Raw genomic sequence first — 15,625 nt, 5'->3', positions numbered from 1 at the left:
CTAATGTGTATAGCAGCAGCAATCCAAATAGAGAAGTCTACCAAAAGAAAACTGGTATGTGATTGCTTGGTATCATTTTCCCAAGAATTCCCATAAAGCCCATGGGATTTTGTCTCAGACAAAATGAGTTTTCTGGGCACAATAGGATCCAGATATGACCATGATTCTATCTCAGACAGATGAGCTTTCTGCACATAATTAAGTAAAAATCTGGAGATATGAATACCAAGTTATAATCTATTGCTTTCTTCTTTTTCATTTTAAAGTCCATTACTTATTTTGTACGATTCTGATGTGGAGTGGATATAGATGAGTGGATTAAAATGGAATCTGACCCAGATGGACACAATAAGAATCATTAAAAGGCTTTGGATCGTGCATAGTATTATACCATCTTCAGTGTTTAAAGGGATCCATTATGATGCCTTAGAAATAGAAATGAGAGAAGTTCTTGTGCTGGTGCCTGATCCTCAGATAATGAAGGAGAAATCATGAAACAAGTCTTCCCAGAAATCAGATGTCAGCAGAGACAATGTGAATCACACATTAGTCTGAATATGGTAGAGGCAGACCTACCTCTCTCAAGTGATCTTCAGTGGGAAATTCATACCTTTCTGAACCAGTTTAGCCTGATGATTGCCATCCAGGCTTTTGTAACCTTAGACTACTGCACTACTGTACGCTCTAAGTGGGACTATTTTTGAGGATGTTTCAGAGGCTTTCAGGTAATGCCAAATCTTATCACTTAGTTTGTAGTGTTGTATAAGTCTGGAATCATATCATACATTGGGCATATCTGCACTTACTTTTATATTCCTCCTGTCCTGTGCTCATGCTGACTAACTCTAAGCCATCTTAAGAAAATTCTCTTTGGATTGACACACTTCAGCAACAGGTTGCAATGTGTTCAGAAGGATAGCAGGCTGCCATGTCTTCCCACTAGACAATTCCACTCCAGCTATGCCCTCCCGCCTTTCTGTTTTAGGAAAGCGGTAGCCAATTACTTCCCTTCTTGCAGAGGCAGGTCATCCTGGTCATGTACTTGTGTGCATTTGTGTGTGTGTGTGTGTGTGTGTATCAAAATGTACATACATGCAGGCATAACTGCGTATGAAATGTACATACATGCAAAAGTTAGGCAGTTCAAAGAAAGAAAATAGTTTTTAAAAATTGTGCTGGCTTTCCGACCAGCAAAAATGCACCATTTCAAATGGCCAGGCGTATTCAAGATGATATAACATCGAAAACTCAGAAAAATGTGCCCTGAGGTTGCTTTGATGGTAAGTAGTAGATTAACAGAGGGCAATTTTGTTGCTTCTACCCTCCAGGAATGGTTGTCTGCCCACTGGGGTGATGGGGCAAGGGAACAGGGCAGATTCTTTTCCACAATCTGCTTTGTCCACATATATTCAATTTATATTTTTATATTTCCATATCTTGAGATTACAAATAATATAATCTTTTAATTACAATATAAGCACATAATTTTATATTATTATACTTATATAATAATTATATTGTTTAATGTTAATTTAATTATATAATTATATTATTAACATTAAAATATTGGTAGTGACAGCAATAATAAGAAAAAAAGTTAGTAATATTAAATTTTCTTTCACTGTTATACAAATACTAACAAATTATATGGTCTGAATTAACAATGAACTGTATAAACACCATGTACAATGTAAGATTTAAATTGAAAAAATAGCGTCTGGAAATTTGTATTACAGGCCAAATAACTCAAGAAAATTTGACCACAAGACCTCTTTCTTGTTTTTCTGTTGAAACAAGACTAATTCAAGATTTAACAAACAGCACACGTCAGCAATTCACTGATGCAACTATTTTTCTATATAAATCCAATAATCAGTCAATCAACAAATGCTAGGCAGTGCTGTTAATGACTATTTGGTTCAGGAGTCTCCTCTTGAGAAATGGAAGTTATTAAGCTAAGGGGTCTGTCAAGAAACCTCTTTTTATAGGAGAAATCATGATGGTTTTCAAACTGCAGTGAAAATACAGTCATTTTCCTTTCAAGCGGAATCTCTGTGGTAGAGAAACCGGCACCGTCTGAAACCACATTCCACTGATGCTCCTTAAAAAGGTGTATTATTTCCCAGTTTCATGCCAGTATGGCTTCTGAGGTTTTGATATGATTGTCTTATTTCTCCAGGCTGGTCACATCAGCAAATCTGTTGAAACTGTAAAACACATCAGTATACTGTAATTTTTTAAAATTTAAAAATCCAGTACAATCTAAAACAAAGTATTGCAGCACAGGACAGTCATGCTGCAAATAACTTTTTGTAGTGTGCTTGTGTGCGTCCATGTGTGTGAATGAAAAGCCTGGGAGAATAAAAAGCTCTTGGGCTGGCACTGAAAAGACCTGAGTTTAGCATCAGACAGCCTTCTCTGGGAAAAGTACTGCAGAAGAAATCACCAGGACCACTCTCTAGAAGCCAGCTGCGTTGCTTCCTTCTGTAGAGGCTCCTAAGAAGGCAACTGACATCTGCGTAGATGTCAGTGGAGGAGAAACTCCTTCAGGTAATCTGGTCACAAAACAATGGGGACTTCCAAAGTGAAGAACAGCAGCTTGAATTTAGGCGGGGAAAGGATCAGAAGCCAATATGGATCATAGCACACGCAACTGTAATATCATCAAATTGCAGTGAGCATTTGCCATCCCATTTTGGAGTTGTAGAAGTTTCCTGGCCACTTTCAAACGCCACTCCTCTTATAACATTGCATGGCCATCCACCTGGGAAGTTTACAGTGTGGCTAAGGGTAATAAAGCTATTTCTGTCTTTATAAGGTTGTAGCTGGGAACTAGTAGATCAAGCCTGAATTGATCAAAAGCGTTCAATGTCAATCTAAGATCACTCCTAAAATGCAGTCCAGATTCTTTATAGCAGCCTTTCCTGTTCTGATGTCATCCTCTTGCTGGCTATATTGTGACAGATGGGAAGTTATAATCCCTCATATCTGAAAGACCCCTGTTTGGGAAGGTTGCTTTACAAAGGCCTACTCCCTCTTGAGAAGACTGAGCACTATCTTTTTCTGATGGAATTTCAGTATATTGGCTTTTATCTCATTTATCTCCCTGCAAAATTGTTCAGATCATCCATTGCTTTACTTGGACTACATGGAAAGGAACAGATGTCATCTGTATATTGGTGACACTTTGACCCACACCTCCAGGTAGCCTTCCTCCATGGTTCCATGTAAATATTTAAGAGCGTAAGCAATAAAATCTGAACCTTGCAGAACCATAATCTCTGAACACTGCCTTTTGGAATCATTCAAATAACAATATCGTTATTTCCAGAATCAGCTGAGATCATCTGATTGGAAGAGTCCCGTAACCGATAGTGTAGAAACCTCCAAAAGAGTTAGTACTAAAACCCAAATAGCCAGTGATTGTATCATCACTGATGTCAATTCCATTTATGCAGGAAATGAACCAATAATACCTTGATTTCATTCTCCTAAAGGTGCGTATGTTCCCTTTTCCCATAATGGCACAATGAAAGATTGCCTCTGTTCACAGTACAATACTTGAGAACAAAAGCTGTTTTTGTCTCTCAGATGTGGATTCAATTTCTACAACACCACCTCTGAAAAGCCCACCCTTCGTGTTCTGCAAATCACGAAACCCATTTATGGGACTTGACTTTCCTGTAGAATTTCTTTCAGGCTCATTTCTAGCAGGATAATTATTTCAGAACAGGCAAGTCACGGTGATCAACAACAGATCAATCTAGCTGCAAAGCTATTAAAGTTGTGTTTTAAGTATTCACGAGCTTTCTTGTCCTTCTGTACTCTTTGATTATGGGGAAATGAAGTAGCTCCACATTCATTTGACTACTCTAGGGTGACATCATAAACCAGGGAGTGTAACAGCATAAAGGCAGGAGTACTTAGGCATGTTAAACTGTATAAATAGCCCTCAGAGAGCATAAGCTCTTCTGTGCCAACAAGTATCTGAGATAAGAATAAAGCTCTTAAACCCAGAGTAAATTTTCTGAGCACGAAAGTTATGCTTTTAAAGCTTTCCGCTGAGGTCTTACTTATAAGTATAATATTTTAAGGCATAGATTGCACATCATAATTGAATGAAATATTTAGCTTTTTAATAAGCCTGCTGTAGTGCTTTTTCTTTCCAATTCATAGCATGTCCTTCATGCAAATGCTTCCATCTTTTACTAGAAACATGGTCGATGCACACCTTGCAGAAAACTTTTTTCCTAATGTTATGTTCTAAGAGAAGAATCCTATAGGGGTCTAATAAGGAATAAATCCCACTGAGTTCAGTGGATCTAACCTTCAGATAAGTATGCCTAGGTTTGTAGCCCTACTGCACTCATATACATTCCAATAGCTCCTTCACTGTTATTATGCAACCTGTTCTCACCATGACCATTGTGTGCACTGCACAACACATAAAAAACGTGGCAGATTTCAGCAGCAGGTCACACAAATTGGAAAGAATCCTGCAGGTGCAGGCCTTTCCTGTTGACATGATTACACACATTGGGGTTCTTGCCTCTAAGGCCAGTGAAGTAGAATTCACTGTTGTTTTGAGACTGTGCACCCAGAACGTGTTTGGCTCCTTGGAAGTTTATTAGATCTTGTAGCTATAAAGTTAGTAATGGTGGACAAGCTCCTTGAAGACAGCTGTTTGATTCCCTACTTTGTTCCTGCAACATGCAGCAGTGCCAAATAGTGGTGTGGATTTGGGGACTCTCACTTCAAACAGGGCAATGTCCTTTAAGAATTATACAAAGATTAATTAAATAAATATTAATTTGCCAGCACATAAAAATTAAATAATATATTTAATATTGAAAAAAACCCTTCTTCTGAATGCTTTGAGCAGCCCAAATACATATCAATGCACTGAGTTCATTTACATATGCCAACTCTAGGTAACCTTCCAAGAACTGCTTTTTCCATGATTGTAGCAGGTGTCTTCTTCCAGTTATTTCCATATACTCAGTAACTGTTAGGTAGATTGCAGTAAATTGATGGAAGCATGTCAAAACATCCCCAGGAGAAGGAAGGCAAAGACAGCAAAGAAAAGGGGACCAAAATAGGAAGTGGCACATTAGTGGTGTTTTCACAAAGGGTACTTGCAAAGGGTACTTGGAAAGATGGAAATTCTTTTAAAAAATTAATTAATCCAGGCCACAGAGACACTCTCCCATTATTTTTGAAAAAAACATAAAAGCACAGATTATGGAAAGGAAGCCGCATTTAGGATGTACTTATGAATATGGGGCAGCGGGTACACCTATGTGTAGTCAGAATACCAAAAATAATTATACCTAGGGATTGTGGATATAATAACGAGCATTTTGATATGTATGAATATTTTTTCCGTGGGGACAGTTGGTTGTTAGACCCCAGTAACTGAGGCCCAAAGTCAGCTATCACTTTTTGTATGGGAATTCCACTTGATTTTGACTACAAACACTGTCAGTGGATCTTATTATATTTGAAAATGCCAACTGAAGTCTCCCCCCAACTCCAATAGATTGTTTTCCAGTGAATTGAAGCAGATATTGTTTAAATGCCTTGTAAATAAATTATTTGGAAAAGCAAAGCATGGGAGAGAAGGAGGCTTGCCTATAATGTTGTTTTTCCCAATGGGATGGCACCTTAAGACATTGTCAGGTATATGATAGTTATTAACAACCACTTGATTCCTATCCAACAATGCCATAAATTTTGATGCTTGCTACACAAGGGTAGCAGTTATTGTTCCTTAATCTATATAGCTAGATTTGCCAGCAAGGCAATTTTTAGGATTGCAGCACTATAAACATTTTGTACTATCCAATACAATGTAATGACTTTTCTTTACCTTTGACTGCAAGATATTGTCCGTAACTCTTCTATTACATACTGGCTGCTGGTTAGTTTTTCACTGGCATTATTAGCGGAAAGATTTTTCTTCCAATGGTGGATTTTTTTCAGGATCTGTATAACACTCTTATCATTTACCCTGTGAATTATCAAAATACCTTGTTTACTTTTGTGTATTTTAAAATCTGGTTGTCTTTAAAAAGAGAGGCAAAAACTGATCTTCTAAGAAAGGTATTAGCTTTTGATGTACAGCTTTCTGAGTGAGAGATCTGATTGTCTATATTCATAACTATATTCTTATGCCATATTTTAACTCCAAGAATATTATTAGTAAATTTTGAGGTTATAGAACTAGTGACCCAATCAAACATGTACAGACTTTGGCCTCTGAGTTAATTAAATGTGGGTTAATAATATATTATAAGGAAATCATTGTTCTTATTACAGTTATTAGGTAGTTACTCAAATTATAGCTTCAAAGGAATGCAGAGCATGGAGAAACTCAGGATTAAATTATGCATTTGAACTACAGGCCAGCTTTTACTGTTCAGACAGTTCGCTGCTAAGAGAAATTGTGTGTCATTGAAATTAAATGCTTTTCTGGGGATGGAAGGCTCCAGTTTTTTAATGAAATTACTGAGTGTGGGATAGTGAAATGATTAAAATCTGTATTCCGGGAATGTGGCGGCGCAAAAAAAATCAATAAATGCTAGCACAATTTTGCTGCTGAAAGTGAATACTAGGAACGAAACAAACTACCACCAATTGCACAATTAAAATTGTAGGTCATTAACTGAGATTTTGTCATCAACTTGCCAAGACACTATTTCTACATTTTTTTTTCCTTTTGGAATATATTTTCCTGCATAATGAGGAGCTTTTCAGATAGCCTTGTTTGATGGGCAGGACATTTAGCCCTACCCCCAGTGGTTCTTGCATTGCAATCATTGTGCTTGCACTTATTATGTTACAAATGACCGAGGTAAGGCTGACATTCTCATTGCATGCAAAAAGACCTAGCCTGCCAAGAGTTTTTTTTTTTCCCCTAATGAAGCAGCTTTGTGAAATCTCTCCATGCGCTAATACTAATGAAGATCCTCCAGCACAATTAAAATCACAGCCAGGGCCTGAAGAGGAAACCCAGGACAATGGTATCTACATATGCATATAATTTTGATGTTGCAACCAGCTTTTGTTCAGAACTGATGTTAAAAAACCTGCAGAGTTCAGATGGCCCTGGTCAGTGCAGAGGATTGTTAGCAATTTGCATGCTCCAATTTCAGGGTGACAAAACTAAAAAATTCATCTTGCACTTTGCTATTTCTAGTCAAAATCTCTTCTTGATTGTATGTTTAAGGCTCTATGTTTTATAGTTTACAGGAAGCAATGATTTGCTTGCAGTCTGCTTTAACCCTGACTTAGCTTGACTTTAACACCAGGGCCAAGAGAGGTCTTTCGTGTAATAACTACAGGACTGAATCAGAAAACTGATTAAATTTTTTAAAAGTGTTTTGCTTTTCTCTCTCTTCTGGAAAACGGCAGAGAAAGATTTAACTATTTGTGTCTATCGTAACTACCACATCCCCATATATTAGAATGGCTGAAACGTGTTTATACACAGTAAAAAGGCAAAGAACTGATGGCCTGGATACTGAAGACACATTTGCTGCGTGGTCTTGGGATCAGAGTTGCAAGGCTTCTTCGTCTTTCAGCAGCAGTAATAACGAGAATGCAAAATGCTACTTTAAAAATTATTGGGGCATCTTTTTATATCATTCCGTTTAAAGGAGATTATTATTGGTGAGGGAACACAGCGTTCATCGGCTGGGGGGCTTACCTATGATCTTGATGGCCACCTCACCCGCTCTCCCTTTCCTCCTGCTCGGAGTGTGCCTGCGTCACTGGGTAGCCTGCACACTCCTACTCCGGAGGGAGTTGGATCCGCTCCCTTCCGCGCCGATCGTTTACATCCACACACCCCCCCCCATTTACCTCCCTAAAAATGTAAGTGTCCATTTCCCCGCGTGCTGCCCACAATACATTCGCCTCGCGACCCTGCCTGAGGGAGCCGCGCCTGGACAACCCCTTCCTTTTGGGGCGAGCGAGCGATCCCCCCTGCCCAAAACAAAGCGGCTCAACTTTCTTACAACTTGAGAGGACGCTCCTTTAGGTGCCTGAAATGCGAGTAAAGCAAGAGGGTGAACTTTGAGAAGCGGCGGCGCCCCCGGTCCCCTGCGTGCTGCTGCTTCTCTGGTCTGATAGGTCATGTATTACCGAGGCTGAACTGAGATAAACAATTCTCTTTCTCTCTCTCTCTCTCCCCCCCCCCCCGTCTCTTTAACAGCAACTTTCATTGTTAGAAAGAGAGGAGCGAGTTGGTTGACGTCACTTTGGGTCGGTGAAGCCTTCGCCTGGAAGTGAAGCTGAATAAACCTTGAGGAGAGGAGAATCTGCTTCAATCTGCCGCCGCTGGAACGAACTAAGCAGAGACGGAGCGGGAGCGAGGCGGGTTATCTATCATGAATCCTTCTAGTTAGATTCACCCCCCTCTTTTCTTCCTCCCCCCGGCCCGGTCTTTCTTCACTCCCTTCTCCAGCCTGTTTGGAGGAAGGCAGCGTTCCCAGCATCCAAATCACACAAGCGGAGTGGATTGCGTGTGGAAGGGGGTGAGGAGAGACCTCGCTCGCGTCCAAATTGCGAAGGTGAGTGCGAATCGATTCCGGAGGCGGAGGGAAAGGTGGCTTAAGGGGGAAGCGCAAGTTGTGCTGCTGGCCGAGGCGCCCCGTGCCTGGGCTTCCAAGCCGGGGATAGTGGGGCGGGGGAGAGAAAAAGAGACAGAAAGAAGCCGGGGGTGGCGGCAGGGGAAGCTCCTGGCACCCTCGGAGTATCTGGCGGTCCTCTGTGTCAGCTCTTTGTTGCCGGGGCGCTGGTGGGTTGTGCATCCGAGGGGCGTTCGCGGTGTGTCCGTCTCTCTCTCGGTCTCTCCGCGTTCACTCGCTCGCTCACTCACAGACACACGCAGACGAGGACCGCCGGTCGCCGGCTTGGTGCGTCTGCAGTGGCGGTGGCCCAACTAGTAGAGCAAAGTGAAACTGACCTTGTGCCCGCGAGACAGGAGGGGCGAGTAGATTGGCACAGGCTTGGGGGCTGGAGTCGCAGCTCTGCGCGGTGGATGGGGGAGACTTTGGTGCCAGGCGGTTTTGTAACACCCTTCCAGCCCCCCCACCCCACCCCAGCCCCCACCCCACGGCTGGCAATAAAAGTCTTGGACTCTGGGTGATCCCGAGAGTCTTTTTCGGTGCCCGCCCGCCAGCGACCTTCCTCGCCTGGGGTCTGCTGCTGCGCTTTTGTGCCCTCTCGCCCTGCCTCGCTCCTGAATCGCTTCTTTCTTCTTCGTTTGCTGAAGCGACTTTGGGCATGACAGCCAGCCCCAGATACTGGGGCGGTTGCCCTCTCCCCTCTTTGGCTGCCCCCCAGGTGTGGGAGAGGGCACCCCCCGGGAGGAAGGTACAGGGAGTCCGCGGCTCTGTCGCCTTCCTCGAGGTCCCCGGCCGTGCCCGTCTCTTTCCCCTCCCCTCCGCTTTCACAGTCAACTCCCCCTCCGTCCCTCCCGCCTCCCGCTTTATGCTTTTTCTTTTTAAGACGCGACACGGCCAGCGCTGAATCCAATGCCGCGGCCGCTTTGCAAAAAGCGGGGTGGGTAGGAGTAAGGAGGATGGGGGGCGGGCGGGGGTCGTCGATGCTTCTCGGGGCATTTGCTTTCTTTTCTCCAACCGCCCCCCCCTTCACCGTCTTTTGTGTGTGTTGCTTCCTTATAAAGCCGGAGACGCAGCTGCTGCCTTTAGCCCAGTTGTTGAAATTTATCCCTTTGTGTATATTACAATATCCTCCATTTTTCTGCCCTCTAAACAACAAGCCTTTCGCCATCTTGGGCTTTTTAAAAAATTTTCAAGTCCGGGTGTGCGTGCGTGTGTCTTTTAAAGGGTAAGAGGATGAAATGGTTCAAGTCCTGCTGAATAACCCACAAAGTTTAGGCAATCTTACAAGGACGGATAGTGACGTCATGTAAAGTTTAAAAGGGATTTTTTTCCTCCCCTCTCCTTTCCCTACAACGTTGCGTTCTTGGATGTTTGTTTTCTTTCAAGGGATTTCTGGTCGAGCAAGTTTTAAGCTGCAATGAAGGTTATAATTTACATTTATAAAATGTACAGAAGAGGGTTGTATAAACTGCATTTTTGGGACAGGTGGAGAAAGAATTGGTTTTCTATAGGGTAGACTATAATTTTCTTTATGGTGTTTCAGTAGTTCACCCATAGATTTTTGTTAGTTACCAGGTTTTAATCCTAATCTCATACAATGGATAAGACTTAAGCAAAATATAAGAATTATTTCCATTTGCAAATAGCTCTGTTTGTACCATGTATAGGAGAGTGCCTCAAAATCTTGCTGGCATAATTGAGGGCACAGAAAGTATCACATGCTGCAACTGCATTTTTTAAAGTTTGTGGAATGTTTTTCTTATGTTTACCAACACTGTATTCAGGGAATATCCTGCCCACATTCTGGAAAGGACCTGTGGATTGTGGCCCAGATGCTATGGCTTTCAAAATGCTATTAGTATGCTAAGTTCCCAGTTGCTCCCTAATAAGATTAAAAAAACAAAACATCTTAGTTGCATCATCTCTTACACCTTGATGTCTTTGCTTGTGAAAAGGGAGGCCAGAAAAAGTACTGTGCTAATTTATTTCTCAACAGACACCCTTTTTCATTTTATGAAGTTATCTTGATCATAGAGCAAAACTTAATGGAACATTGAGGACTTCATAAATAATAGAATGATTAAACAGAAATCTACTTTTCTGCTTCTTGCATTTGTTTTGTATTTACACTTGCAGTAACATTTCATGAAATTCCTTGTGTTTAATTTGCATTTCCTTTGTTTTTGTAAGTAGAAGAAAAGAAAAGAAACAGCATTTACTATAGTTACATGGAAGCTAAAAGGAACCTTTTTAGTATGTCGAGAAGTTCTTTTCTTCAATACAGTTAAAACTAAATGACAGATTTAGTGTATTTTTATGCTTGGGTTGGAAATATGCTTTCATGTTTACAAAATTAAGCTATTTACTTTAGAATGTCTTTTCCTTTCTTGCCTACCCTTTTTTTTCTTCATTTCTTTTAAAAGACACTTCAGAAAGCTTGGTTGAATTGAATGGCTGCCAGTTATATGGATCTTAGGTAGATGAAAACATTGAAATAGTTAAAAGCACATAGAACAGATGGCTTTAAATTATACATGCAAAAATGCCTGGAAGATTTGACAGATTATAAATGGCGAGCCACAGAAGATAAGCAGTTTAAGAAAATGGCAGTTAATACATTTGATACCTCACACCTATTGTAAACCGTGCGCACATTTTATGATGCATAATCAATAAAGCATGAAATCCCAAGAAAATTAGAGCTGAAACAATTTTCTATATTGGATATACATGGGAGAGTTGGAAATCTTGAATATTTAAGAGTTTCATTTCAAGTGTTCAAATAATTTCAGACAGTTTAGGTCTGTCCTGACAAGGAAACATTTTATTTTTAATTCTTGGGGTAGTGTTGATTTTGAAATACTGTAATAACATAACCTGTTAATCCATGTCTCTGTACTTTTGTGCCTGAAAGTGGTGATAGATAGTGAATATAAAGGTTTGAAGTTTTGGAGCTCTTAATTTTTTTTAAATGGATGATTAGCTGTACTGTTGTTATTCTTTGAAACTAATAGATAAATATATTCTGGGCAGTATGTTCCTTGGACTTTTTAACTGCACAATATCTATTTTACTTTAGTTCCGTATTTCCAACTAAGTGAGACCCAGTTTTAAAGTTAGCTGTAGTACTGTATATATTATGAAATGGTTAACATTTCTGTTTGTGTGAACTGTATGTGTGTGTGAGAAAGAGAGAACAAGCTATAGGTTATAACTGGGTGTCCATTTCATCTTTTAAATAAGATACCAGCACTTTTAAAGTATGTTTGTACATCACTTAAATAATCTACCTTCTGGTTGGTGATGGTGGAGAGTAAATCATTTACACTTTGGTGTAATGGTAAGAGAAGAGCTGCCACACAAATGGCTGGTTTTGATTTTGTTTTGATTTGTTTCCTCAAAAGACACTTATTTCAAATTTAGATAAAGGGGCAGTGGATACATTAGCTTTCCAGGTGCCTTTCTCCTTTTTCCTCATTTCTTTGTTTGCATGTTTATTATAAAACCGCAGTGCAAAGGAGCAGATGTTTTGCCAAACATCCTGATGTGTTGCTTTTTCTTAGGGGAGCAGAACTGTTCCTTCTGATGCATCAGCCTGACAGCTGGTTGATTTCATGGAGCTGCTAAGAAGCCATTAGTGGTGTCACTGAATTGAAACAGAACAGTCACTCCCAGCTTGAACTGCAATTGTTAATGTCTTTGTTGTACTTTTATGTTTCTACCCAAGATGAGGAATATCACAGTTGCAAGAAAGTCCTATCTTTCTTTTGGACCTCGGTAAATCAGTGGAAGGATATGCTGCTGTTTGGTTGTGTCTAGATGCTCAATAATCTTTTTTCTCCCCTAGAATATAAATAGTTTGTTTCTAAAGATTTAGCACAAAGGATTAAAACTTATATAAAGAACACAGTAGGATAAAAATATTCTCAGTACTGACACCATTCTCCTCCTAGCCTTCATAGTTAGAGGAGTACAGTAGTGGTTAAGATTGGCTACATGCTGTTATTTATTTTCAAGAGTGTATTTCAGCTTTAAAAGTAATTATCACAATCCAGCACAGTTCGGCACGCTTAAGTCCAATCGAAAACAATAGGACTTGCATGTAATAGATTAAGGCCCAAAGTGCAATATAATTCACAGATTTTCTCTTACAGGATTAGAAGTATATTTGTCTTTATTGTAGTGAGCTGAATATTGGGAAGACACTAATCTGCTTTCAAGGAGGAGAAGCATTAGCAGAAATGTCTGTATTTGGAAAATGTAGTTGAGGCTTTCCAATGTTATTACCTTGAGGGATTTTCTAGTTGGTCGTTTATATTGAACACTTTTTGACAACAAACCTCTGATCTTTTCTTTTTAAAATAAATGTATTTATAAAATGCTGGAATAGGCAGGAAAAATGCTGACAAAGTTAATAAGACGGACAATTATGTATTCGCATTGGAAGGCTGCTTGAAAATTGATCTGCAAATGAATCAGTGCTTTAATGAAATCAAGCAATGGAGAAGGTGCATATTTCTGTAAGACAGATTGTTAAGAAAACCATTTCATACTCACTGTTTATAGTCAAGGGAGAAAAAAAGTTGAGAGAATTATTAAAATAAGAATAGCATTTGTATAGCACATTTCAAGTGTTCAAAGCACTCCACACTTATTATCTGAGTGGTAAGCATTATTATCAGCATATTATAGTTGGAGGCCTGAAGCTAAGAGAAAAATGGGTTTCCTAATGTCATATAGTGACTTTGTGGCTGCTGAACTGGGAATTGAAGGAAGATCTTCCAGCTCAGGGTGCAGTCCTATTCACAGTCACTGGGGCCTAGCTGACAGTAAAGGCAGAGAGACTTGGTTCCAGTGATCCATAGTTCAGTGAGAGAGTCTATGTTTTGCATGCAGAAGTCCTAGCATCTTAAGTTAAAAAGATGAACTAAGGGTTTGAGCTGTTAAGACTCAGAAGATCCAGAGACAACCAGAATAGAAAGCAGCCTTCCCCAAAGTTATGCCAGTTGCTTAATTCTTGGAATGTTCTTTGATCTGTTTTCAAGATGGTTCATTCGTGTTTGTGTTTGTAGGTTCTAGACATAATTAAACTTAGAGTAGGCCTATGAATTCAAGGGACTTGGAGTTGGTCGTGTTCACAGTCCAGTGATTTTTGACAGATCTTTCATGTGACTGATTATCAAGCTATGTTAAGACTAGCAGCTTGTCTTGGTTTTTCTGTTGAAGCTAGGAGTCCATTTTTATTTTGAGTAAGAGACCCCAGGCAAATGGAAGGTTTAATCCTTCCTTCCCTAACCATACTTGTACCAATAGTAGTTCCATTCCTTATGGGGTAATAGGTCTTGGGAAAAAGTCACTATTTAAACCGAGTGGGACTTTTCTTCCCTAAGTCATGCACCTTATGTGTCATATGTTATGCACATATCACCAGGTGTGATGTGAAAGAGTTACCAATAAAATCAAGGAGGCCAGAAAGGTAAAAAATTACCTCTGTGCTTACTTGGTACGAACTGCTAATTAAAATCTCTCCCACTCCCAGTGGTAAAAAGCAAAAGCATATCTGTTAACTACAGTATATGTGTAATGTAATGTATAATTTGATCCTGTGTCTGGGTAGAAAGAAATTTCTTTTAGCCTAAGAAATTCATTTATTTATTTTAGTTATTAAATGTACCTACTGCCACACCTTGTGACTCTTAATGGTTAATGACAATAAGGTACAGTAATTACAATGTTCACAGTAAAATGTAAATAAATTAATCAAGTTGCTCAAGTCATGTAACAACATTGCATTAACATCCCAAAGCCCTCTAAAATAGGTTTATAACTAGCTTCTGGAAGGCTGTTCCCCATGGAATCAATTTCACCACCAGGGAGAGGCCATTCCAGAGGGCCCGAGACACCCCAGAGAAACAACACCTCCAGGTCCCAACCTCTGCATACCCAAAGAAATACTGCACTGCCAACAGCTTTTCCCAAAAAAGATGCTTTCAGTGGGTCTAATCTGGCTGGAGAAGGTGGCTGTGAGTTATCCAGTTGCGAAGCCATAAGTATTGTCCTTGTGCATTTCTATCTAATTGGAGCCTCCTCTGGATCAGAATTGGGGCATGCAGTTGGGGGAGGAGAGTGAAGGGAAGTCCCACTGTGTAATTAGAGATGGGCTTCTGTGGTGTGAGTAGAGTTGCTTCTCAGATGCTGAATAACAGATACCATATCGACTAGTTAGCTCATCTAAAAACAAACCTTTTTGCGATCAGCAGTACATTTAATTTCCACTTCAGTTCATGCATTCACACACAATTTTCTCTCTCCCACCCAGGTGACCATCCATAGTAGGGCTGTGCAAAGCATTCAAGAGTTGCTTTGCAATCTCTGCTAGTGAATATATTAATTGACAAAAGGGATGTGGGTGTGTATGCACACATATGTGGGTAGAGTTCTCAAAGACCCTTACAGAAGACCAGAGGTGCTTCACACTAAAACATTGTGAAGCCCCTCCTTCTAATGCTTTGTGTACCTCTAATAGGCAGAGAATCTGTAACATAGGTACGTATTGTATATACTGTATATTTGGTAGGGCCTGTTTTATGACACTTTTCCCACTTGCTTGCAGTCAGAGGTGTTTAAAGTATTGTTGGAACTGAAGTACCTATATTTCATATAGGAATATTTTATTATGTAATATTGTTTATTTTGGGCAGTTTTAATCTTGTTACCAATGTTAGGATTGTAAACCGTTCTGAGTTGGTTGATGATTAGAGCAGTGTGTTAGCCTAGTAAAATAAAAATAAATATTTGCATACAGTATTTTGAAGAGAGTGAAAATTGGGTAGAAGTAAACAGTATTTACTGAGATCAGGGAAAGAGTAGGCTTGTGTGTGATTTCCAATCTTTTCTTTAAATGGACACCTTAAATGGATATCTGGACTCAGGATTTCTTGACTCAGTAAGATCAGTAGCTTGTTTTGGTTCATGTCTATTTAGAAGTAAGTGCC

At 39.9% G+C, this 15,625-nt stretch overlaps 2 protein-coding genes across 21 annotated transcripts in view; one reads left to right on the top strand and one right to left on the bottom strand.

The window, feature by feature from the left end:
• Window positions 1-1,588: 1,588 nt before the first annotated feature.
• LOC148215090 (uncharacterized) lies at window positions 1,589-9,798 on the bottom strand. The gene is made up of 3 exons (XM_088145136.1): window positions 8,969-9,798; window positions 5,870-6,010; window positions 1,589-2,207 (listed from the first exon to the last, which is right to left on the bottom strand). The coding sequence occupies exons 1-3, from the start codon at window positions 9,796-9,798 to the stop codon at window positions 2,168-2,170; spliced, it is 1,011 nt and encodes a 336-aa protein (XP_088001262.1). The 3' UTR covers window positions 1,589-2,167.
• Window positions 7,965-15,625, top strand: part of BAZ2B (bromodomain adjacent to zinc finger domain 2B) — a 214,393-nt gene continuing 206,732 nt past the window's right edge. For 6 of the 20 annotated variants that reach the window (XM_088146608.1, XM_088146613.1, XM_088146610.1 and 3 more), the window contains exon 1: window positions 8,219-8,573. The gene's annotated coding sequence lies outside the window, so the exon portion shown is untranslated. Of the gene's footprint in view, window positions 8,042-8,215; window positions 8,574-9,512; window positions 9,568-15,625 lie in introns of those variants that run through there. The other 14 variants (XM_088146603.1, XM_088146598.1, XM_088146605.1 and 11 more) reach the window with 7 other exon arrangements.

Source organism: Python bivittatus, unplaced genomic scaffold (assembly GCF_059951505.1).
Source record: "Python bivittatus isolate LINGU-HERP-01145 unplaced genomic scaffold, Pbiv_v1 ctg000480_np1212, whole genome shotgun sequence".
Taxonomy (NCBI): domain Eukaryota; kingdom Metazoa; phylum Chordata; class Lepidosauria; order Squamata; family Pythonidae; genus Python; species Python bivittatus.
Note: the sequence above shows the minus strand (reverse complement) of the source record. Positions and strands in the feature narration are given on the sequence as shown.

Bases quoted from the DNA above. Each gene is read 5' to 3' on its own strand.
- LOC148215090 (XM_088145136.1), bottom strand. From the start codon at position 9,798: ATGGCGAAAGGCTTGTTGTTTAGAGGGCAGAAAAATGGAGGATATTGT. The intron at 6,011-8,968 runs GTCAGTTTCACT...GATAATTCACAG, and splicing joins TCCTGTCTCGCGGGCACAAG to GGTAAATGATAAGAGTGTTA. The intron at 2,208-5,869 runs GTAAAGAAAAGT...TGTGTTTTACAG, and splicing joins ACAATATCTTGCAGTCAAAG to TTTCAACAGATTTGCTGATG.